The sequence below is a fragment of the Drosophila ananassae genome, chromosome XL (assembly GCF_017639315.1).
Source record: "Drosophila ananassae strain 14024-0371.13 chromosome XL, ASM1763931v2, whole genome shotgun sequence".
Classification (NCBI taxonomy): domain Eukaryota; kingdom Metazoa; phylum Arthropoda; class Insecta; order Diptera; family Drosophilidae; genus Drosophila; species Drosophila ananassae.
Window position 1 is genome coordinate 8,107,779 of NC_057931.1, and position 22,211 is coordinate 8,129,989.

Below are 22,211 nucleotides of genomic sequence, written 5' to 3' on the forward strand. Positions count from 1 at the left end.
ACACACATACATATACACACGCACATAACGGTACATTAATTGATAATTGTTTTGTGCTCAAAAGAAATTAAAGAGCTGTAGCTCTCTCTTCGCCTTCTTCTCCGTTTCTTGCTCTCTGCCTTCAGCATTCCCTCCGCCCCATTACCCAGGAGATGTATTGCCGAAATAGAGAAGGGGTCTATTAGGGGGGGGACTAATTGGAGTAAATAAGAGAAAAATAATTAAATTGTTACTTAAATTGTTTTCAATTTTTAATTAGTTTCAAGCTTATTTTAAATTGTATTTAAGAGTGCAATTTAAAAAATAAGAAACCAGATCTTTACATCATTAACCCCTTAATTCTCTCAGTATTTCTTCTATCTCCGAATACTATCTACACATACTCCTTTTCCATCACTATTCCGTTTTGTTGTTTTCATTTATTATGATTACCACTTCTTCCCCCCTTCCCTCTTTTATTTTTGTTTTTTCATTAACTTTTTTTTTTGTTTTTTGAACATTTGAAGGTGGAGGGCGAGGATGCAGGACGGGGAGAAGTTAATTGAACGATTAGTTTTTGTACGTGGACCACGCCCATATCGCTGCGCCCCTTTCGGCGGTCACTATTTATGTTTATCTGCTATGCTTTGGCTTTTATTTTCGTTTTTATTGCAACACAACAAACACAACAACAAACTATGTATGTCCGAAAAGCAACGCCTCCATTTTGTATTTTAGAAAGAGAGAGAGAGAGAGGGGAAGCAAGAGAGGAAGCAAAAGTCAAATGCCATAGCAGTAAAAAGTCAAAAGGCCATAAGAAGCAACAACAACAACAACAACAACAAGTAATAGTAATAAGTGAAGAAGAAGTAGTGGGGAATGGAGTGGGGAAAGGAGAGGCAGTTGGAGATGGGAGCCAAAGTTAAAATAAATAAAACAAAGAAAACGCACGAAATGACACAACAGAGACAAAGAAAGTGTACTGAGAGGTGTGGGAGGATGGGAGAGAGGAGACCACCCACCCACCCAACCACCCCCCTACCCACCCAGGCACCACCAGCTGCGCGACAAAACGTGGCCGAAACGACACGAGAACCCGCCTAAAAATGACAGCAAAACATGGCAGAGTTGTTGCCCTCGGAAGCGTACACTCAGAGAAAAAATATACATAAATAATATATATAAAAAAAATAAATATTAAATATATATAATCTTATTAATATATAAAAAAAAATCTATAACTTAAATGATAAATTTTTTATGTTCAAAGTTTTTGAATTTTATATGTATGTGTAATATTTTTCACAGTGTATTAAAGTTGGCCAGACCGTGCCGTTAAATGGTAGCTAGAGAGGGCGTTTCTGGAAGGATGAAGGATGAGATGGCGCCGGCAGCAAGAACAGATAATTTAAAGCAACACGGCAACTGCCGACTCCAGGATCCGAGATCCGGGCTCCAGGACCTGGACTACTGACTGGGTCTACAGCAGTTCCCACTTCACCAATTCTACGGGTCCTGCGTCCTGAGTCCTTGGTTCCATGCCTGCTGTGCTGTGCTGTGCCTCCAAGTAGCTGAATGGCAACTGTTGATAATGATGATGGAAAGGCCGGCGACACGCTCTCGCCATGAGGTACAGTGAAGCCTCCAAGGATGCTAATTCTACTAAGTAATTATTTCAAAATAAAAATAAAGAGCAAGAGTTAAGGTAGACTCTTGATTTTAAAATCTAAATTAAAAAGATTCAATCTTATAATTAAGGAGAACCTTCAAGGACCTTAGTTCTTTATCCTTTTATCCTGGAAATAGATAAAAAAAAATTAATAAAATTAATTTTTAAGTTGCTTGAACTTTTAAGAGTTTTAAACATCTTGAGTGAAGTATCCTTGAAGGACATTGTCTTTAAAATCCACACATCCTGGCCCAATTAGCATCAGCTTCATTACCCGGCTGATGAGTTGTTAGTCACACCTCCGAACTGGTCAGCTGGAATCCTTTTTGGGCCCAAAAGGACCTGCGGTTGCGACTTGCTGATGCCAGGATGCCAGGATGTTGATTTTAAATGTTGATGCCACTGTGGTCGGACTGTGTGGGCTCCTTGAGGTCGCCGTTTACGCACACGCGCGTGAATCAAATGCCAGGTGGGTGTGGGGGGTGTAGGAGTGTAGGAGTGTGTGTGTGTGTTTATACAAACTTGCGCGGTAATTAATTTTATTTAATTTTCGACGACAATTCAAGCGACAAGAGGAAAGAAAGGGCAACCGAAAAAGCCAAGGAAGAAAAGGACACGCCAGGACAGGAAAAAACAAGTTAACAACAAAACGTCAACAAAGAAATGCTGGTCTTTTTGGCCATCTTCTTTTCTTTTTTTTTTCAACTGCACAGTTCAAAACAATAAATAAAATAAATTATTATATTATATGATATATTTTTTTTGTAATTATTTGATTCAAGTCTGGATGAAGTGATAATTTCTTTTTAAGTCAAAGAAATTCTAATTAAATTAGTTTTGCTGCCAACCGAAAATTTTCACGATTTTAATCTAATTTCTTTTTTTTCTCTTTCTTTTCTGGCTAAAATGAAATCAAGAGATTGTCCAGTGTCCAGTGTCCTCTGTCCGTGCAGGGGGCACATAATTATCAGCCACATCAGCCGCAGACGACAGGACTTTGACTTTTTGAGAAGGACATGGAGGAGGAGGAGGAGGAAGAGGAGGTCCTCCAGGAGGTGGGTGGTGGGTGCAAGAAACTGGCCAAAATTGGCGAAACGTAACGAAACGAAGTAAGAAAACAAGTTTAACTTAATTGTCAACATTGTGCCACGCGGACACAAACAACAGAATGGCAGGAAGAGAGGCAGGACACACACACACACACACACACACACATACACAGTATAGAGGATGGAGGAGAGCGAACCAAAAGACGCACGAAAGCTCAAAAAAGAAAGCCAAAGCAAGCGAACAAAACTAAAGCTGAATACCAAAACGGAAGAAAATAAAGTAACGGCACTAATGATGGAGCACGCAAAAAAAAAAAGCAAAAAAAAAAAAGGATGTGATGGGAGTAGAAGAAAATAAAGGAGAAAGGATATAAACTAATATTTAATAATTCAAATATCTTTATGAGAAATTAATTTTAATGTGTTTATGAAGGAAAGTTTGAAGAACTAGTTCCTCTTAACTATGAAGCTCTTGTCACCTTTAGATTCCTGGACGTCCTGCCAGAATCCCCATAGATCCTGGGAAAACATGTAAACATTTTTTAGACATTTTTTTAAAGTAATTTTGTAATAAAAAAAACCAATGGTTATTGCCGAAAGGTGGAAAATAAAAATTACATTCCCTTAAAAAGTCGGAATTCCAAAAAGGAGGACAAAAAAAAGGACAAAATATAAAAGCCACTCCGAATTCGTATTCCATTAATTTGAAAATTGTCGTTCCCGAAGTCAAGATGCTCCTGTTGAACACGCAGAAAAACTAAACAAAAAACAAAAAAAAAGCAATCAAATGGCGGCGTGCGCCTCACTAATGAGACTCTAAACAAAAACAAACTCCCAGCCCCATTAACCCATGCCACCACCCCCAACACCATCCAAAAAGGAAAACGCATGCCAGCACGCTTCTCATAACCCTTAACACTTTCTTGCCGTCACTCCTACCCCCCCGAAAACATGCGAAAACCTAAGGGAAAGGGTAAACGAAAACAAAACAGACACGGAAGAGCTCAACAAGCATTGAAATAAAATTTAAAAGCGTAATTATTTCCAACGAACCGAAAAAATAAACACTAAATAAATAACATAACATAAAAAAGGGTAAGCAGAGTAAGCAGAGGGCTGGGTGTTAAAAGCCTGGCTATTTTTAGCGGCTAATTATGATTTGTAGCAGCTAAAGCTAATTGCAATTAAGTTTATGGCGCCAAAAATAAATCAAATTCATTTTCATATTTAAAGTTATGGCGCGCACAACTGGAACCAGTATCGATAACAGTTTAGTTTGGAACTACTAAAAAGTGTGTACACACTGCGATAGTCGTTTATTTAAATTCAAAATTTACATTTTAATAGCTTTAATAAATATAAATAGCTTGATAAAATAGAATATTAATGAATCGTGTTTTATGTACACAAAAATTGAAAGTGTTTCTTATTTTTAAACACATTTGCAACTGTTTTTGTTTCTAAAAATAGATTTTTGTCATTTTCTCCCACAAACTTTTAAAATAAACTTAAATCTATATAAAGGTTAAATAATAGACAATAAAAGCTATATAAACAACCAAAAGTGATACTTCTTCAATAAACATTTCAAACTAAAAAAATGTATTGAAAATTAAAAGTATCGATTCCTAACATGTGTTAATTTTTGCTATCGTCGCTACTTTATTTCATACTCTGAAAATGGGGAGAATAATTTCTATGATTCTACTATATTTCAAAATCTAAAAATGGGAAAAATAATTCCTATAATGCTTCACCCGATCTACGCAAAAAAACGGCTAAAAATTTCGATTAAAAAAGCTGTATTATCGATATTTGCATCGAATTTTCGCCACCTCTACTTCCATCTCTTAGAGTCGGAATAACACGAATATTTTTGTGATTAGATTTTTTAACTTAAAAACATGGTCGATGTGGACAAGTGGATCGAGGTAGTCAAGGAGTGCAAATACTTGCCCGAGAATGAACTCAAGAAGCTGTGTGACATGGTCTGCGACATCCTGATTGAGGAGACAAACATCCTGCCAGTGAGCACGCCCGTCACCGTGTGCGGCGACATCCACGGACAGGTGAGATATATACATATTCCCACTAGTTTATATGCACCATATCGTGTAATGCCACTTATCCCTATTAGTTCTATGATCTGGAGCAACTGTTTCGAACTGGCGGTCAAGTTCCGGACACCAATTACATATTTATGGGAGATTTTGTGGATCGGGGATACTACTCGCTGGAAACGTTTACGCGCCTGCTGACCTTGAAGGCTCGATACCCCAACCGCATCACCCTGCTGCGAGGCAACCACGAGACGCGCCAGATCACCAAGGTGTACGGTTTCTTCGACGAGTGCTTCAGCAAGTATGGTAACGCCAATGGATGGAAGTACTGCTGCAAAGTCTTTGACCTTCTCACCATAGCCGCTGTAAGTCTTATGATAGGCTTTACTTAAAGATCTAATTATATTCCACTTTAAGATTATCGACGAAGAGGTTCTGTGCGTACACGGCGGCCTGAGTCCCGAGATCATCACCCTCGATCAAATCCGGACCATAGAACGCAACGGTGAGATACCGTATAAGGGTGCCTTCTGCGATTTGGTTTGGTCCGATCCCGAGGATATGGAATACTGGGGCCAGAGTCCGCGCGGAGCTGGCTGGCTATTTGGTCATAATGTTACCAAAGACTTTATGGCAATAAACAATCTGGATTTGATTTGTCGGGCGCATCAGCTGGTGAACGAGGGCATTAAGTATATGTTTGAGGGAAAGCTGGTGACGGTGTGGTCGGCGCCAAACTATTGCTATCGATGCGGCAACGTGGCGGCCATCCTTAGCTTTGAGACGGCGCAACAGCGACAGACAAAGATCTTTCTGGCGGTGCCGGATGCCGAACGGGTGATACCCAAACAGAATACAACGCCCTATTTCCTCTAAACCATCACCGACGATAACGTACTGTGATACGATGCCCCTCCCTCCCTTCTCCGCCCCCACCCCCCAAACACAAGGAGCGATCCGCCCACAGTTTAGTTTTCCTTGGGAGAGATATAAATATTTACGCTTTTGGACCAGCAAGCTGTGAAGCAAGCCCTCGACTGATCCACTTGTCTACCTTAAACGCCTTGGCACTCAACACACCAATTACTTGCAGTCTACATTATTAAGATCAACGTTTGTTTAATCTTTTGTTAATTGTTTTCAACAAAAAAAAAAAAAAAAAACACAAAGAAACAAAAAAAAAAGAATGGATTGAAGTTTAAGAATAATTATATACAAGTATTGTAATTGTAATTATAAACAAGTTTAAAACAATGAACGATGATGAACGGATGGCGGAGCAGCTAAAGCCCTTACATATTTTATCATATTTTTTATTCCAAAAAAACCTATTTATTTCTGTAAATCAACACAAATTATATATTTTGTACATTTTTTTGTAAGAATGCCCCAAAAAAACAAAAGGAAGAAAAAAAAAACAACATAGAAGACAAAACAAACGCTAATCAATGTGGTGGCACAAAGCATGTAAACTATGTTTAACCAAAAGTGTGATCCCGATCAAAAAATACGATTAAAAATTACAAAACAGAAAGGCAATAGCTTATATAACCTTGCAGTTAAATGGCGGTATATATGGTATAAGATATATATTTTAAATATCGGATATAGTTGTACTGATCTCTTCTGATTCTGTTCTGTGGCTATAAAACTCCGGAAAAGTGTCTCTTTGAGACTAAAGTTGTTAATACCAGATAGTAATAGTTTTTTAAAAGATAAGCATTATTTTTGCCCAATTCCAGTCATGGAAGGAGGATCTTGAAACCTTTAATTCAATATTTCAAAATCTGCCAGGGTAAGGACATCAAGATTATGAAATTCTCGAAAAATATTCGAAATTTCAAGAAATGCATTCGATAGTTCTGAAAAAATACTCTTCGAATAAATGTTCAGATGATCAGAACAAGTGTTCTGAAATTCTAGAAAAATAAATACGAAAAAGTTCAAGAATTGTTGAAACAAAGTATTCTGAAATACGCAGAATTGGAAAATAAATTTTTAGTTCTTGAACTAAAGAAATTGCGAAAAAATTATGAAGGAAATAATTCGGAATTTTAAGATATATTCAGTCGCTCCAAATCTGAAAATATTCATGTTTTTCCATCGAAATATTTTGAATTTTTATCTTCGACGTAAATGAGGATCTTTTTGAATTTGAAATATTTGAAAATCTTTCTTAAGTAATCGGTTAAAAAAAAGGAATTTCCTGAAAAGGATATATAATAAAGGGAATATATACAATATATAACAATAACAAGGGAAAAATGATATATTAGGAACATGGTTATATCTACTCAGAAGATGGAGCCGATATATAGAGCAGATACTATCTGAGACTCAGAAGGTGGAGCCGATATATAGAGTGGATACTATCTGTATACTTTGGGGAGCAATAACCCCCATCCCTAAAATAGTCCTGCGGCAAAGGAAAGAGGAGAGCAGTGTCCAAAGCCCATGCCCCATCTCTCTCACTTTCGCTTTAACCTTAAAATAATATTCATTATCCGATCCATATACCATATAGATTTAATTTCTTACATAAATAGTATTTATTTCGTTTCGCTTCCGTTCTTGATTCATTCAACAATAAATGTATATATTTTCATCTTTTGTGTATTTTAAATATATCATCTGTTTGCTTGATCCGTCAAATAATATTTCAATTATGCTAGTAACCAATTGAAAAACTACAAAAAATATCTAATGACAAGAGTTTCTAATTATGAGGTTAACAAGTGTTCGGGGATTGGGGGATAAATATTATTTTTCGATAATGCCTATTTTTAATGGCGCCCGGCCATGCACATTTTTCTTCAAAAAAATAAAATAAATTCGAAAACTGTATATAAAAGCAATAATTTTGATTGAAAAAAATAAGGAATACCTGAATCAAACATGCATTTATGAAACAAACAAAAAAAGAATGAAAAAATAGTTAAAAGAACCAAGAGATTAAATGTTATAGTCCTTGATGTAAATGATTTTCTTTTAAGGTTTTGTTTTTTTTTTCTTTTTTTCCGTCCGAGGTTTAAAGCTTCAGATCAATATACCCCCATGATCGATGAACCCCCCCCTACTGCGGCGATATATAGTTGTGCTCGAATATATCCAGCTCGTTCTGTATGTAGTTGGCCTTGTTGCGGAGCAACTTGAGCTGCTTCTGATTGGCCTCGAGGACGTTCAGTTGACCCTCCAGCGTTTTCAGTTCATCGTTCATGTCGGTGGTGGCGGTATCGACAGTGCGGCACAAACGTGCAAATGTGCTCGACAGTTCCCTAAAATTAATAAACAAATTAATCAATAAACTAAAGGGATGAGGAGGGATTATCGAGAATCCTTACTGCTGCACTTGATGACTGCAATTGGCCGAGGTGAGGTCGACGATCATTTTGAGCTTCTTGGTGGCATGACGAACATATTGGCCCTTGAAGGTGCGCTCTTTGGCCGAATTGGTCCACGACAGACGCTCATACAGATAGATGCAGCCGTAGAGGGCGCCGACGCCGACAAGTACCCGCCATCCGATCGTTTTCAGCATCTGCAAGTGTTCGGGATTCAGCGAATACACATACCGTTTCATTATCACCTGCTTGCGGAGCTTGCTGAGCACAAGAGGCGTTTGTTACATGAGACTACTATTTGAACTTACGATGCCGGCCACCACAAGGCCACCCACAGTGCCCTGCGATCCAATCGAGCTAACAGCAAAGCGCGATATCAACGACAACTGTTCGGGCGTAATCCCAGTCATGCCACCAGATCCGGGCAACAGGCACACGGGTGTCGTCTCCACCGGTGTACTGGCGGGCGTAACCACACTATGCTGTAACATATAACATATTAGACATCTTGGATACACAAAAAGTTAATAGGAATAGATGTATTTGTACCCCAATACTGCTCTGGCGATGGACCAGCGCCGGCTGATTCTTCTGGCTGCGTTCGCGCACCTTGCCGGTGAAGCGCTGGATCATGGCGGTGATGCCCCAACTAAACTTAAACTCGAGATCCTCCTGGAAGTCGGCGCACAGATTCTGACAGTTCAACGAGTATAGCATCTCGAAGGGCTGGGTGCGTACAACCATTTTGGTGCTGGTGGCCAGTAGCTCCTTATCCGGCACCAAAGCATGCATCCTATCGGTCATTTCCGTTTGGGCCGATTCCACATTCATGGCCAATGCCATGGAGAGGCGGGCACGCAAATTACTGCCCAGACCGCTCTCCACATGGGCGTTCAATTCCTTCTTGTAGATGTTCAGAACGAGACGCTCCGGATGGAAGGGCATATTGAATTCATCGATGAGAACGCCCAGACGCCAAATCTCCTCGTTCAGTGCCTTCGATACCTTCTCCTCCACCTCCTCGACCATGTTGTGGATCTTTGTTTTCATTTCGCGGGTAACCTGCAGCATCTGAGTCTCAGTGCCCTGCAATAATGACATGTTATTCGTTTAATTTTCGTTTAAATTTAAAAAGAGGAGAGATGTGAGACCTGAATCCGTTCGGTTAGCATATTCTTCTGATCCATTTTATGGTTACGGAATATGGTTATCCGTTCGTAGATATTGTCCAGCATGGAACGCATATCGCCGGCGACGCTCTTGCCCCGCGAACTGTGCTGCTGGAACTTTGTCTTGACGGCACTCTGCGAGATGCACTCCTCGAACTTGCGCTCAAAGTCCTGGAACTCGAAGTAACGCATCTGGAAGCCCTCAGCGATGGCGCCCATATGCGGCGGGTTGCCCTTGGCCTCCTCGATTCTCGCCTGCAATGTTTCGCGGGCGGAGACGAAGAAGACGCGCTCGGCAGCCTCCTTTTCGTTGCTAACCTTCAGTTCCTTGGTTAGGAAATCGATGCAGCGTTCGGTGTGCTGTGACTTAACCTGGGAAGGATCAAGGATAAATACGATTAGCCACAGAGACTCGAAGATCTCCAATGAGCAAACATGGAAGGCAAAAGAAAAAGGGAATCCTTTTTGGGCGGTAGAAGGGTTGAGGCAGGAAAGCAAACAAGCAGGTCTAGCTCAGAATCATTACCTTAGCCAGTTCCTGGCGTTGATTACAGTGGATAGTTGTTTGATTGATTGATTGATTGTTTGATTGATTTGGGTAGTAAACAAAAACAAAAGATACAGATACACATCAAAAGATAGACACCAAAGGACTCAGAATAGTTACAAGTTAAAAAGGGATCTGTGTTTAGAGTCCTGCATGGTTTCGATACCAATTTTTCTAGCTAATACAATTTAGGTGGGATTGCAGGACTCTGTGGTGGAAGAGGGATGGTGCTTTGGAGAGACGCGACAACCTACCGACTCCTGACACTCCGGCTCGTTCGCCGACGCATCCCACCGATTGTTTAGAATAAAGATGTTCGGCTTGCTCAGCTTCTGGGAGACGGTGTGAAAGAATTGCTTCTCGGCACGCGTCATTGTCGACTCGGCGTTCAGGACAAGAACGAAAACATCAGCATTGAGGCAATGGTTATCGATCCAATCATCCAGATTCGCCGACACATCCACACCGGGTGAGTCCACAAAGACCACATCGTCGCGCAGCAGACTGCACCGTTCGCGCGGCCAAAAGATCCTCACCAGACTGCTCTCGCATAGCTTCTCCTGGCACAGAGCATTGGCCAGTTGCTTGATGTTCTAGACGGGATTACAAGAGGATTAAATGATTGCCAAGCCAAGGAAACGGTACGCGATTCATACCACCACGTTGATGTGCTCGTCGGAGCCCTCGGTCATTAGGTAGGCTTCGTCGCCGTTACTGCCCTCCACTTGACAGAAGCAATTGGTGGTGTGGCCGATACCACTCGGCAGAATCTTCTCCCGCAGCATGGCATTGATCACGGAGCTCTTGCCGTTGGAGGTGCGTCCGAAGAAGGCCACCTTCATGTGATCCCGCTGCAGCACCGTCCGAATACCGGCCACCTTTTCGACATAGCTCTTGAAGAGATCCCTCTCCTCCTTATCCACAATTTCCGCCTCATCGTGTATCTCTAAAGGATTAGTTAGTTAGTTAGTCTGTATGGCGATGAATATTTCCAAATACTTACTATCTATGAACGTTGTTGTCTCACAGACATACTCCTCGATCTCGCCGTAGATGTCGTTGATCTTCTTCTTGGCCCGGACGAAGATCTGGAGCGGTGATTTGTCGTTCATTGGATAGGGACGTGAACCACCCGGCAACAGGTTAGCCGCCGTCGTCGAGCCCGACGGTTGAAGGGATGAGTTGAGACGCGACAGGGATTGATCCACCGTGTCCGTGGATGAGGAGTTGCCGTCGTTGTCGTTGGGGGCCGTTTGCCCGGTTACCAGCGATATGGTGCGGTTCAAGTAGGCCGCCATTTCGTAATTCCGTTTCGGTTTATATTTTAATTTTTCAAAAAAATAGATTGTTTTGTTTTGTCGGGGAGAAGAAGAGAATTGCGATACAAAACAAAAGGTATGCAGCCTAAGGATACACAGGATCTTCTTCAGTTATTCCTCCTCCCCGCCGCCGCCGCCGGGAGTTACGAAAACTTAAAATTCTTAACGTGCAGCTTTCTATATAATATTTCTATATTTTTTCTTTTTGCTCAAAAATCAACGTCACAAAACTGAAACGAAATGAAAAGAAAATTATGAAATTATGACACCAAAGGCAAACGAAAGAAAAATAAAGTAAATAAGACAGTGGGGGTGGCGAAAATAGTATTTTTTTCAAATAAAAATTATAATCAAAATTTATTAATTTAAAATTTTTTTTTTTTCTGAGAAAAGTTTAAAAAACTCGTGACATGGATGTCCTCCCCACCACCCACTTCTTAGCTGGCAAGTGCTATTTATTTGACCGCAGGTGTGTAAATGACAAATACCGCAACGCAAATCGCACACACACTCAACTAAAAATTGAAGAAATTGCGCTGCAACAAATACAAAAATAATCCAAAACAAGAACTAATAAAAACGAATCGAGTATCGTTCGATTGCCACTGTTTCTTTTTTTGACATTTTGATTAAAAATTGATAAACCCACATATATATAATATTCTCTCACTACCCACCGCCCGCTCTTCGTACACAACTAACCTGATTATTGCTCTCGCTCATTGTATTGTTTTATATTTGTTTTATTTATTTATTTATATACTATTCCACTGGCTGCTTGCGTGTGTCCAAAAAATTAGATCTCCTCGGGCATTAGATTCAGTTTCAGATTCGTATATAGATTCAGATTGAGTGGCCGGGCACGTACATTTCCGCTGGATATCCAGTTGCAGGCTGCCAGGCTCTCGGTTGCGGCAATTTTAGTTAAAATTATTATTTTCAATTGTTTAATGATGTAACATGCGCTTTTGCTGAGCTGCCGCCGGACTATCGATAGTTCTATCGATTGTGCCAGTGATGATAGTAGCTTTTGTTGTCACAAGTCTGGCTATTGTTTTGGCTTTTCATAAAAAAATATAAAATCTAATAATATTTAAGTATATTTCAATATAGTTATATAGATATTGGGCAAATATTTGCTATTTAAAATTCACGAATTTGCATTTGTTTTAAAAATAATTTACCTCTTATCATATTCCAAATAAAACTCCCAGTAAAGATATACACATTTTGTTAGATTATAGGAAAAATTTTAATTTTATTCAATGTATATTGTCTTTAACAATCTGTTTTGTTTTGTTTTGAATCCTTTTCCAAATATTGTGAGCTTTTCAAAACGATAGCTAGCCTCGTGAGTGGTGCCTGGTCACACTATCCATTTACCAACTTCCGGGCGGCAGAATTTAAAAATTTCAAATTCAAACTGGTCCGTCGGAAATATTTGTAAATAAAAAGAAGAAAACCCTCTTTGGAAATGGACACGACACGCGCTCATTTGAAAGTTTGCTAAGGTTTATTGTGGATTTGCTTTTTCGAATACACTTGCACGGCAATGAACGAACTTTTTGCATTTTGCAGCTTCCACTGGTGAAGTTGGCAATAACTAATTTCTAGCATTTATATTATTTATTGTTCTGTTTTTTTATTGAGTTTTTTTTCGTGTTTGTTTTAGATGTTTTTGTTGGTTTCTTTACACTTGTTTTTATATTGTATTCCTCTCGTTTTTATCTTTTGTTTGCATAATAAATTATAGTTAAATTAAAAGTAAAATGTTATCAAGTTAGTAATTGTTTTTAGGTGTTTTCGGGCGGGGGGTGGTGGGTCGAATGGGGGAGGTGGTGGTTAGTTAGTCGATTGGTCAGCAAAGCTGATAGAAGCATAAACAAAATATATAGAGAGTGGGGTTAAGGATGGGGACTAGGGATTAGGGATGGGAGATTGGCGATGGGTGGTTGTTGGTGGTGGGTAGTAGGTCTGTGGAGGAAGAAAATGCTGAACATAAAAAATAGGCGCAAACATTCTCGCATCTCTGCTTGTCCCTATATATAGTACATATATATAGCTTATACAATTAATTAAGTGGTTTCTCGTATCATTTTCGTTAGTTATTTTACTACTAAAAATAAGTTTCTGCCTTATTTCCAACTTATTGTTTTGCATTTTGCAGTTTGCAGTTTGCAGTTTTCTTCTGGTTTCTGTTTTTCCTATTGGTTCGTATTTGGTTGCTGTTCTCCTCAACTCTTCTTTATATATATATTTGTATATATATATTTGTATATATCCAACTTTCAATATCAACTTCGTCATATCGATATCTGACCCTATCCTCTCTTCCTTATTCTCCCTCGCTATCCTCTCTCTTTCTTCTCTCGTCTATTACAATCTACTGCTGCCCCGTCTTCTTAGCCTTCGCCTCGTCCTTCTGTTGCATCCTTCTTCTTGTTCTTCTTCGACCACCAGCTGATGCCCTTGACGAATCCCATAGGGTGGGGGGTATGGGGACTCGTTTACTTCTGAACCATCTTGACCAGCAGATCGGTGGAGAACGACTTGGGGCGCTCGATGGGCAGGCCCAGGGCACGATCCCACACCAGGGAGGCCAAGACACCAAGGGCACGGGAAACACCGAAGAGAACGGTGTAGTAGTTCATCTCCTTCATGCCGTAGTACTGCAGCAGGACACCGGAATGGGCATCTACATTGGGCCAGGGGTTCTTCACCTTGCCGGTCTCGGTTAGGATTGGTGGCACCACCTTGTAGATCTTCGACACCAGCTGGAACAGCTCGTCTTCGGGCAGGTGCTTCAGGGCGAACTCGCGCTGGCAGGTGTATCGGGGATCGGTCTTACGGAGCACAGCATGACCATATCCGGGAACGACCTAAAAAACGAAAAAGAGATTAGTTTTTCGACCCAATTAGGTAGTCTCAAAAAAAGAAATTCTAACCTGTCCGGACTTGAGGGTCTTCCAGATGTAATCCTTGAGCTGCTCCTCCGAGGGATTGTTGCCGGCCTCCTTCTGGAGCTTGCGCAACCAGACGAGCACCTCCTGGTTGGCCAGACCGTGCAGGGGACCGGCCAGACCGTTCATGCCGGCGGCAAACGACAGATAGGGATCGCTGAGTGCCGAACCCACCAAGTGAACGGTATGGGCAGAGACATTGCCGCCCTCGTGATCACTGTGGATGGTCAGATAGAGACGCATCAGTTCGGTGAACTGGGCATTATCGTAGCCTAGCATCTTCACAAAGTTGGCGGACCAATCCAGGCTAGAGTCAATCGAACGGGAGCCCTTGCCGCCGCGATAGGTGTTGCAGTAGATGGTGGCAGCCACCACGGGCAGCTTGGCAATCAGATCCATGCTGTCCTCATAAACGTATTCCCAGTACTTGCTCTTGTGGACACCATCGGAGTAGGCCTTGGCGAACTTGCTGTCGTGATTCAGAGCCGTGATGGCGGCAGCGAACTGCGACATGGGATGGAGGGTGGTGGGCATGTTGTTCAGCATGGTCACCACATGCTGGGGCAGGGCGGCGCGTTCGGCCCATTCGCGGGACAGCTGCTGAACTTGGGACTTGGTTGGCACCTCACCGGTCAACAGCAGCCAGAATAGACCCTCGGGCAGGGGCTCCGAACCGCCATCGGCAGCTGGCAGAACCTTCTGGCACTCGGGAATGGAGAGGCCACGGAAACGGATACCCTCATCGGCATCCAGCACAGATGTCTCCGTTACCAGGGCCTTAATGCCGCGCATACCGCCATACATCATGTCGATGGTGGTCTCGCCCATCTTGGTGGCGCCATGCTGCTTGCGGAAGTTCTTCACGCGCTCCTGCTCCTGGGGCACCTTGGCGGCCAGGACGTCGCGCAGGCTGCGTCCATCGGCGGCGATCAACCGGACGTAGGCTCCCACATTCGGCAGTTTCTAAAAGAAATTTAAAAATTTAAACCAATATCGATAAAATACGATAACAATAAATTTCGATAAATGTGCTTTTTGGTCCTTCGAGGTATTTCAAGTAAGACCTTATGATGTTTAGGTATAACGCTTAATTATTGATAATAAATATCGATAAAATACGATAACAATAATCGAAAGGAGGAAAAGGGAAAACTATACAAGCTATTGATTAATGGTAATAAGAGGAAGAACAACGGAATGAAATGATAATCCGCTAATTAGTTATAATCTGACAAGCACTTCCGATCAATGTTATCGATTGCAATCGATTGTCGACTGTTGCGGCGCCTGTCATTGAACGGCACTTTCAAGTACAAGGCAAATGGCATAAAAGCCACTCTGGCATTGGGGCGTCTGGTGGCGCAGTCTGAGCTCAGCTGATGGCTGATAAAGCTGCACATCGCCCCTTGGCCCCCCCCCCCCCCCCCCTTTTTTTTTTTTTCAATACTTCCAATGACTCAGAAGACAGTGATGATCAGTGATGCGCTGGAACGTCAATGAACTAGTACTTCCCCAAAAAAAAAACAACATTCCTTATTTCCTGACATCTGTTTCAAGTTTAGTGAACTTGAATTCAAAGTATTAAAAATAAAAAATAAAAAAAATAATATAAATATGTTAATTACCCCTTTTATGGCCCGCCTCTGATGATCTTTGCCACGCGCTTCTATATATATATGTATTTTTTTTTTTACATTTTTCAAACAACGAATCGAAATGGAAATAAAATTCAAAGATTCATTGCGAGTCCAATTCCGATTCCGCGCAAAGTGCGATTTTACATATGATTGACATGAGGCTACCCCCCTAGCCCCTAGCCAGCCCCTGTGACCCCCTTTTTTTCACAAACCCTGCTGTGGTGCGGCCAGTGGGTCAACAAATTCAATTAACCAAGTGAACTTGTGGCGCCGCCGACTGAAAAATTGAATTGCATGACTCGCGAACACTGATTTGTATCCCAACCGGTTATCTTTCTTCTCTTTTCCGTTTAGTTTCCTTCTTTCTCGTTTATATTTTTGGTTTTTTTTTTGGAAATCTCTCGATCTCCCGATCAAAACCCGATATTCATTGATAAAAAAACGAAACTCATAGTGTTTAGTAAATTATGTTTAATAGTCGAGTAACGCGATCCTAAAAATAAAACTTATAACAACTAGCAACCACAAGGATGCACTTAGAAAAACAATAATAATGAATAAAAATTAATATGATATAATAATAATAATAATAATAATAATAATGAATGAAATTGCCATCTAATTTTATTTTATTTCTAATTGTTTTTATATTTTAAATCAAATAATATAATTGAATTTCGTGTAGAAATTTTTCCAAGTGTCTTAATGAGCAATCGCAAGTATTGCTATACTGGATATGCACTTAGAGAAACAATAATAATGAATAAACGAAAAAACCATCTAATTTTTTCATGAAACTTTAGCAATTTATTTGTTTTCATATTTAAAAATGAATAAAATTACTAATTTTCGTGTAGAAATTTTGTCAAGTGTATTGGTAATCGGAAACCTGGCAAAACGTCATTTTGTTGGGAAGTGAAAACCGCAAAATCTGCCAACCAAGAAATTATTAATTGAGCTGTCACACAAACGCACACACGATAATGATGCTAAACAGTACTATAAATAATACAATTAATAATCCAATAAATAATATAATAAAATGAAAGAGAGGTAAGTGTCTTGCATAACCACGTTCCACTGTGCCATGTCTATCTTATCTTGCTACTATTTTTTTTTGGTTTTTTTGGGAGGTCTGGGTCTGGTGGCAGAGAAAAAAAAAAAAGAACATTTGTATACAAATGCCGGGGAGGGGCTCATTATCATTATCATTATCGGTAGAGGCGGTAGAGGCGCGCGTTCATTTACTGATAAGACTGGAATGGGGCCGGTAATGCCAAGTAGTAGAGCCTGTAGAGCCATACTATAATGGATTTCAAGGTCTCACGCGCCGGCAATTATCGCCATGTCCAACTAGTCTGGGATGTCATCAAGGAAGCAGACTCTCCAACATAGTCGCGTGGCGTGTTCCTTCGAAACCATCGAACGATAATCATCCTATAGAGTGTTATGCAATCTCCACTCCAAACACTCTCTCTCGACCGTGGAAAATGCGGGAAAACCTCGCGAGAAAAATCACAACAAAATCACAAATATCAGCAGAGTTGTCATCGAGGTGAGCCGCCAAATGACCCCCGGAATGGTGGAGATATTTTTTTTTTATTTTTTATTCAGACTTTGTCACCTACAGTGATGACTAGAGTTGTGGAATCAGTTCTTTTTAAGAGGTTTCAAATAATAGTTAAGAGTACAAAATGTCAGTATTTTTTTTTGCAAAAATTCAAAATATTATGACTGACTAAGTAACAGTTATCGAGTGTTTACTGTAGCTACAATTGTTGGCTTAAAAAACAGCCTGAATTTGAATGATTATACGGGAAAAGTGTTTGATCTGCTGGACTTTGATGGGATGTTCCGTTTTGGAGCGTGACAACCTTGAGAAGCTCTAGCTCTCCTCCCTCCTCCTTGCCTTGCGTGACGTTTTCAATTTGTTCTCATCATTTTTTATGCAATTTTTATTGTATTTTTTTGTATTTTTGTGTCGTTTAATAATTGCAGCACTCGCAGCCTCGTCAACTCTGTCCGCTTTAATCGTCTTAATTAAGTTTTAGAATACTGTTCTCTGGCAGTGTCTATAATGATACATCCCCCCTCACCCACTTCTCTCGATCCAAGTCGCCGAAAGTAAACAGACATCAGACCGCGTGACGTAATCTCCCCCGTCAGCCACTCAACTTGGGGACTTGGAATCGGTTCGGATCTGATCAGTTAAGGAAAAAAATAAAGACTGTTGCTGGGTGCTGGTGTTTAGGGTTTAATTATTCGCCAGAAACCACTGGGGATTCTGGGAGTTCGCTGGGAAATACTGTAGTTGTAGTTCCCCCAAGAGAAGGTATCTCGCATATGTTGTATTTCCGCAAAAAAATGATAAGAAATAGTCTATATCATAAGTCCCTTAAGCCACCTCCATTGTTAGATATTAGATACTACCATCTGTTGACAATTTTATTGTAGTATAAAAAGTTTTTGGCCAAAAATGCGCATTGCGAAATAGCCTTAACAATAAACACAAATATTTTGCCATAAATAAAAAAATACAAAAAATAAAAGCCAGCAACTGATTGAGTTAACACCTTCTTCCCAGAAGGGGGGGCTTTGTTATCAGCGATCATGTGCCCAGCAGCAAATTTGTCACGCTTATCAGCTATATATATATATATATATGTAAGTATGATATAGTGCTGTATATAAGGTATGAGTGAAGGGGGTACACTTGCTAAGAAACAACTTAAATTGCAAAAAAAAAAAATAAAAAATAAAACAAATTATCAGATACTGGAATTTAGGAATTTCATATATATTTTTTAAAGATTCTAAAAACTTAAATAATAATACAAAGAAATTTTAATTTTAGGATTATTTTTTAAATAAAATACCCCCCCAAAAAAAACTCTACTTTTCCATGACGTTACTGAAAAGAACCGTTATCTGGCAAGCAGCATACCTTAGCCTGGAATAATGACTGGAATAATCCAGGTGGAAAGTGTCCACTTGAGCTTTGGAACACGGCCATAAAATCTCGATTTAGATTTCAAATCATCTAATCGAGACCTGCCACAGGCACGAAACAATTTAAATACTTCATTTTACAAAAAAATAAAAATAAAGTGTAGAAAATATTATGCATTTGGGGGTTCTTATGCAATCGCTTGATCAGCTGTTTGATTTGCCTTATTTTTGCATGCCCTCCTCTCCACTCTCTCTCTCGCCGCCTCTCTTCCCTACTTTCCCTCGCTCTCTTTGGTAATATACTCATTCTCTCTCTAATGCTCTTTAGTCTTTTGTTTAGTCTGTTTTTATTTTATTTTTTTTTTTTTACTAAAAAAAAGGGCCGTGGCGTTATGTAAGAAACGTCACGATTTGTGACGTATTAGCGGATGGACGATAAAAAATTTCGCGTGTGTTTGCAATTTCGACGTCAAAAAAAAATAATATTTTTGTTTTTATATTTTGGTTTTTTTTGGATATAATTTATAGAAAAGCGAAAAGCTTTAACATTTACAGCAATTATTTATAGCAAAAACAAGAGAGACTAGAGACTAGACTAGAAAAAAAAGTAAAACGTCAGCGCGCGTTTTTGGCCAATTTCCAAATAAATAAATAACAAAGAATACAAATAAAAAAAAAAAACAAGAGAACACATAACATTTGGCAAGAATCATCGCCGTCTCGGGGAAAATAAATATTACTCAACTTTAGCCTTTAGAAGGGCTTTGGCTTATCTCCCCCTTTTCCTTATTTTCGCCCACCCATGCCCACAAAGAGAGAAGGGAGAGAGACACCCCCAAAAAAAAAACCGCTCTCTTTGCTAGGCGGCACTCTCTCTCCCGCTCTCCCAAAAGGAGGCTCGTCCTGCAGGCCCTTTTATGTAGCGACTTTTATTGATTTTTCAACAAAAAAAAAACAAAAAAAAAAATAAAAATGCCGCTCTTTGGCCGACATTTCCTTTCGGCTTTTCCTATCTATTACATAATATCTGTTCCCAATATCTGTGTTTTGCAATGCACTGTCCGAGGTGGGTGGTGAGTGGGCGGTTGGCTGTTCCTCCCGCTTTTCTTTAAGGTCATTCGGCGGACTTTTCTTCTTGGCCGCATTAAGAGAGTGGGCGAGAAAGCGGAGAAGAGTAATTTTGGCAAAAACAAACGTGACACGCATGGGAAACGGAACAATAACGACGCTGACAGGGGCGTGGGTGGGGGTCGCTATAAAAAGAGGGTTAAAATCAAAATATTTTCAAGTCAGCATTTATATTGAATATTCTTCAAGTTTCTTATTCAGTTATAAACTGAGTTTTTATTTTTGGGAATAAAATTTTTTTGCAAATTTTGGGAACGCCACTGGATGCTGGGCGCCTGAGAGAAGAAGAGAGGACAGAAGAGAGAGAGCCAGCAGCTGCTACCTGGCGTGAGAAGAGATGCTGACCTAAGAGAGGGTCATTATAGAGCCCTTGTTGTTGTAAGATTACAAGAAGGCCATAAATTCTTTGTAAGCCGGACTTGTGGAAATTTCCCAAAAAAAAAAATACACATATAAATAAAATACGAGAAGCGAAATGTGAAGAGAAACCACCGAATTGAGTTCGTTAAACTCGTGAAACTACAAAAATGTTATTTATACATTTTCGGTTTTTTTCGGGGCGTTTGCCAAAATAGCCAAGCAGGCAGGCGGGGCTGGCAGGCAAGCGAATAATCTTTTTTTTTTCCCAACGTTTACGTTTACGATTATGTAATGTATTAGAACACACGCAGCGGAAAGATGATGAATTTCACTTATCAGTCGGCCAGGCCAAGCCAACAATAAAAAAAAAAAAAAAGCGAAAAAGTTTCTTAATCGCAAGCACATGGCTGAAATTTTTTTTCTTTTTTTTTTGCGTGACGTGTAGAGTTAAAAACGAAGTACAAGCGAGAGAGAAACAAAAAAGAGAGAGAGAGAGAGAGGCAGGAAGAAGAGAGGCTTGAGGGAGGATATATCAGGAAGATGACAACATAAGCCAAACACACTTTACAGTTATAGAACGCTGGAAAAAAGGAATCCAATCCGGAAAACTCGGAAACTGTGTGGGTGGAATAGTAGGGGGAGTAGTACAAAGGAGTGGGGGGTACGGTCGAAATAAAAGGGAAAAAAAAAAAAAAGAAACTCACCTGTGCCTCGGCCAATTTACGTGTGGTAATGCGATAGAGCGACATGGTAGTAATACGTTGATGCGGCTCTTTGGAGAGTGAATTACAACACTTTCGCTTTGGCTAATTTCTCGCACACTTTAAACACGCACACGCACTGAAAAAAATTGCCTTTCCTCGGTGAAAGAATTGGCTGCTTTCTTAGGAGTGTAAAGTGTTCTTGGCTGGGCGCGGAAACTGAATGAACCGCCAGTGTAATATTCTTCCTGACCTGAACAGTGTTGCCATTATTGATAATAGCTAAGTGTGGAATTTATTGAAATTCTGGCATCGCTGGTCGCAACATCGCGCACCGATCGATACCTGGCCACACTATTCAACCTGTCCACCAATGTTGCGTGGGTGTCTAAATTGGCTAAAATAAATAGCAAGAAATGGCTACAAATATGCTCCCTTTTCTCATAAAATATAATTAAAAAACATGCCAAATTTTTTAAATTTAAATTTTTAGCTTTTTAGAATTTAAGATCAGTCAATGAATCCCAAACATTGTGCCAGAAACCATTTGCGATGTAACATTTTATTAAATATATCTGTTAAACAATCTTCAATATTCGAATTTCTATTCTATTAAACAATATTAAATATATCGAAATTAAACTAATGGATTTTTAAAATAGATACTTATTAAATATACTTATACTTTTAAATTAAATAAAAGGCAGCACTGCGGGGAAGTATTGTAAACTATGCAAAGTGGCAGTTCGGTGTTGGTAAGCGTTTGCAGATCACCCACGCAAAGCGCGCAGTATTAGCGGGCTTTTTGAATCAACCCATTTTTCTAATTTTAAAAAGTTTTGAATGATTTAACTTTTTATCTCATATTATTCCCATATCCCAACTCATGAAGGAATAGCTGATTTATGTAAGTCTGTACGCCCTTTTACGCACTTATTAAGGCAGCGAAGAAGAAAAAATCTTTTTATTACATACCCTTTCGATTTTCACTTCTTGGGCCTCCGGTTTAGCTGCTTGGGGTTTGGATTCGACTGACGGGATGGGATCTTGCCTCTGATTTCCTTCGGCAGCCACCGGCTCGTCCTGCTTGGAGCGCAAACGGTGGAGTCCGAATGGCGTCGAGTCCCAGATGGACTTTTTGGCCAACGTACGGCATTGGAATTGAGCGCTCGAACAGGCATTTATATAGCGAAATAGATGCATATTGATGAGTGTCGAAGAAATATTTACCAACCGAATTTTTTGGCGTGTGTGCACTTATTAAAATAAAAATAATAATGAAGTGAGATTCGTTTCGAAAATGATAAACTTTGACAGATTGCTAGTGGCCGATTTTTTGGAGC

At 40.1% G+C, this 22,211-nt stretch overlaps 3 protein-coding genes across 5 annotated transcripts; 1 reads left to right on the forward strand and 2 right to left on the reverse strand.

Moving 5' to 3' along the window:
- Positions 1-4,505: 4,505 nt before the first annotated feature.
- LOC6502295 (serine/threonine-protein phosphatase 6 catalytic subunit) lies at positions 4,506-7,635 on the forward strand. The gene is made up of 3 exons (XM_001966150.4): positions 4,506-4,766; positions 4,835-5,122; positions 5,175-7,635. The coding sequence occupies exons 1-3, from the start codon at positions 4,602-4,604 to the stop codon at positions 5,631-5,633; spliced, it is 912 nt and encodes a 303-aa protein (XP_001966186.1). The 5' UTR covers positions 4,506-4,601; the 3' UTR covers positions 5,634-7,635.
- On the reverse strand, positions 7,283-12,160 carry LOC6502113 (transmembrane GTPase Marf). Of its 2 annotated transcripts, XM_014904453.3 has the most exons (10): positions 11,836-12,160; positions 10,818-11,363; positions 10,471-10,760; positions 10,069-10,407; positions 9,794-9,805; positions 9,250-9,639; positions 8,648-9,184; positions 8,407-8,580; positions 8,099-8,295; positions 7,283-8,032 (listed from the first exon to the last, which is right to left on the reverse strand). In XM_014904453.3, the coding sequence occupies exons 2-10, from the start codon at positions 11,110-11,112 to the stop codon at positions 7,831-7,833; spliced, it is 2,436 nt and encodes an 811-aa protein (XP_014759939.1). In that variant the 5' UTR covers positions 11,113-11,363; positions 11,836-12,160; the 3' UTR covers positions 7,283-7,830. The 2 variants fall into 2 exon arrangements, with proteins under 2 accessions (XP_014759939.1, XP_001966187.1); XM_001966151.4 differs by lacking the exon at positions 9,794-9,805.
- Positions 12,161-12,623: 463 nt separating this feature from the next.
- LOC6502112 (probable citrate synthase, mitochondrial) lies at positions 12,624-22,177 on the reverse strand. Of its 2 annotated transcripts, none has more exons than XM_001966152.4 (3): positions 21,844-22,177; positions 14,079-15,056; positions 12,624-14,012 (listed from the first exon to the last, which is right to left on the reverse strand). In XM_001966152.4, the coding sequence occupies exons 1-3, from the start codon at positions 22,069-22,071 to the stop codon at positions 13,641-13,643; spliced, it is 1,578 nt and encodes a 525-aa protein (XP_001966188.2). In that variant the 5' UTR covers positions 22,072-22,177; the 3' UTR covers positions 12,624-13,640. The 2 variants fall into 2 exon arrangements, with proteins under 2 accessions (XP_001966188.2, XP_014759938.1); XM_014904452.3 differs by lacking the exon at positions 21,844-22,177 and adding an exon at positions 20,872-21,109.
- Positions 22,178-22,211: the final 34 nt, after the last annotated feature.

What these genes read in the sequence shown, in the direction of transcription:
- LOC6502113 (XM_014904453.3), bottom strand. Translation starts at nt 11,112, where the DNA reads ATGGCGGCCTACTTGAACCGCACCATATCGCTGGTAACCGGGCAAACG. An exon ending in ATCGCCAGAGCAGTATTGGG is followed by an intron (nt 8,581 to 8,647) that starts GTACAAATACAT and finishes TATATGTTACAG; the next exon opens with CATAGTGTGGTTACGCCCGC. An exon ending in TGCAGTCATCAAGTGCAGCA is followed by an intron (nt 8,033 to 8,098) that starts GTAAGGATTCTC and finishes TATTAATTTTAG; the next exon opens with GGAACTGTCGAGCACATTTG.
- LOC6502295 (XM_001966150.4), top strand. Translation starts at nt 4,602, where the DNA reads ATGGTCGATGTGGACAAGTGGATCGAGGTAGTCAAGGAGTGCAAATAC. An exon ending in GCGGCGACATCCACGGACAG is followed by an intron (nt 4,767 to 4,834) that starts GTGAGATATATA and finishes TATCCCTATTAG; the next exon opens with TTCTATGATCTGGAGCAACT. An exon ending in ACCTTCTCACCATAGCCGCT is followed by an intron (nt 5,123 to 5,174) that starts GTAAGTCTTATG and finishes TTCCACTTTAAG; the next exon opens with ATTATCGACGAAGAGGTTCT.
- LOC6502112 (XM_001966152.4), bottom strand. Translation starts at nt 22,071, where the DNA reads ATGCATCTATTTCGCTATATAAATGCCTGTTCGAGCGCTCAATTCCAA. An exon ending in AAGAAGTGAAAATCGAAAGG is followed by an intron (nt 15,057 to 21,843) that starts GTATGTAATAAA and finishes AATTTCTTTTAG; the next exon opens with AAACTGCCGAATGTGGGAGC. An exon ending in AGACCCTCAAGTCCGGACAG is followed by an intron (nt 14,013 to 14,078) that starts GTTAGAATTTCT and finishes TTCGTTTTTTAG; the next exon opens with GTCGTTCCCGGATATGGTCA.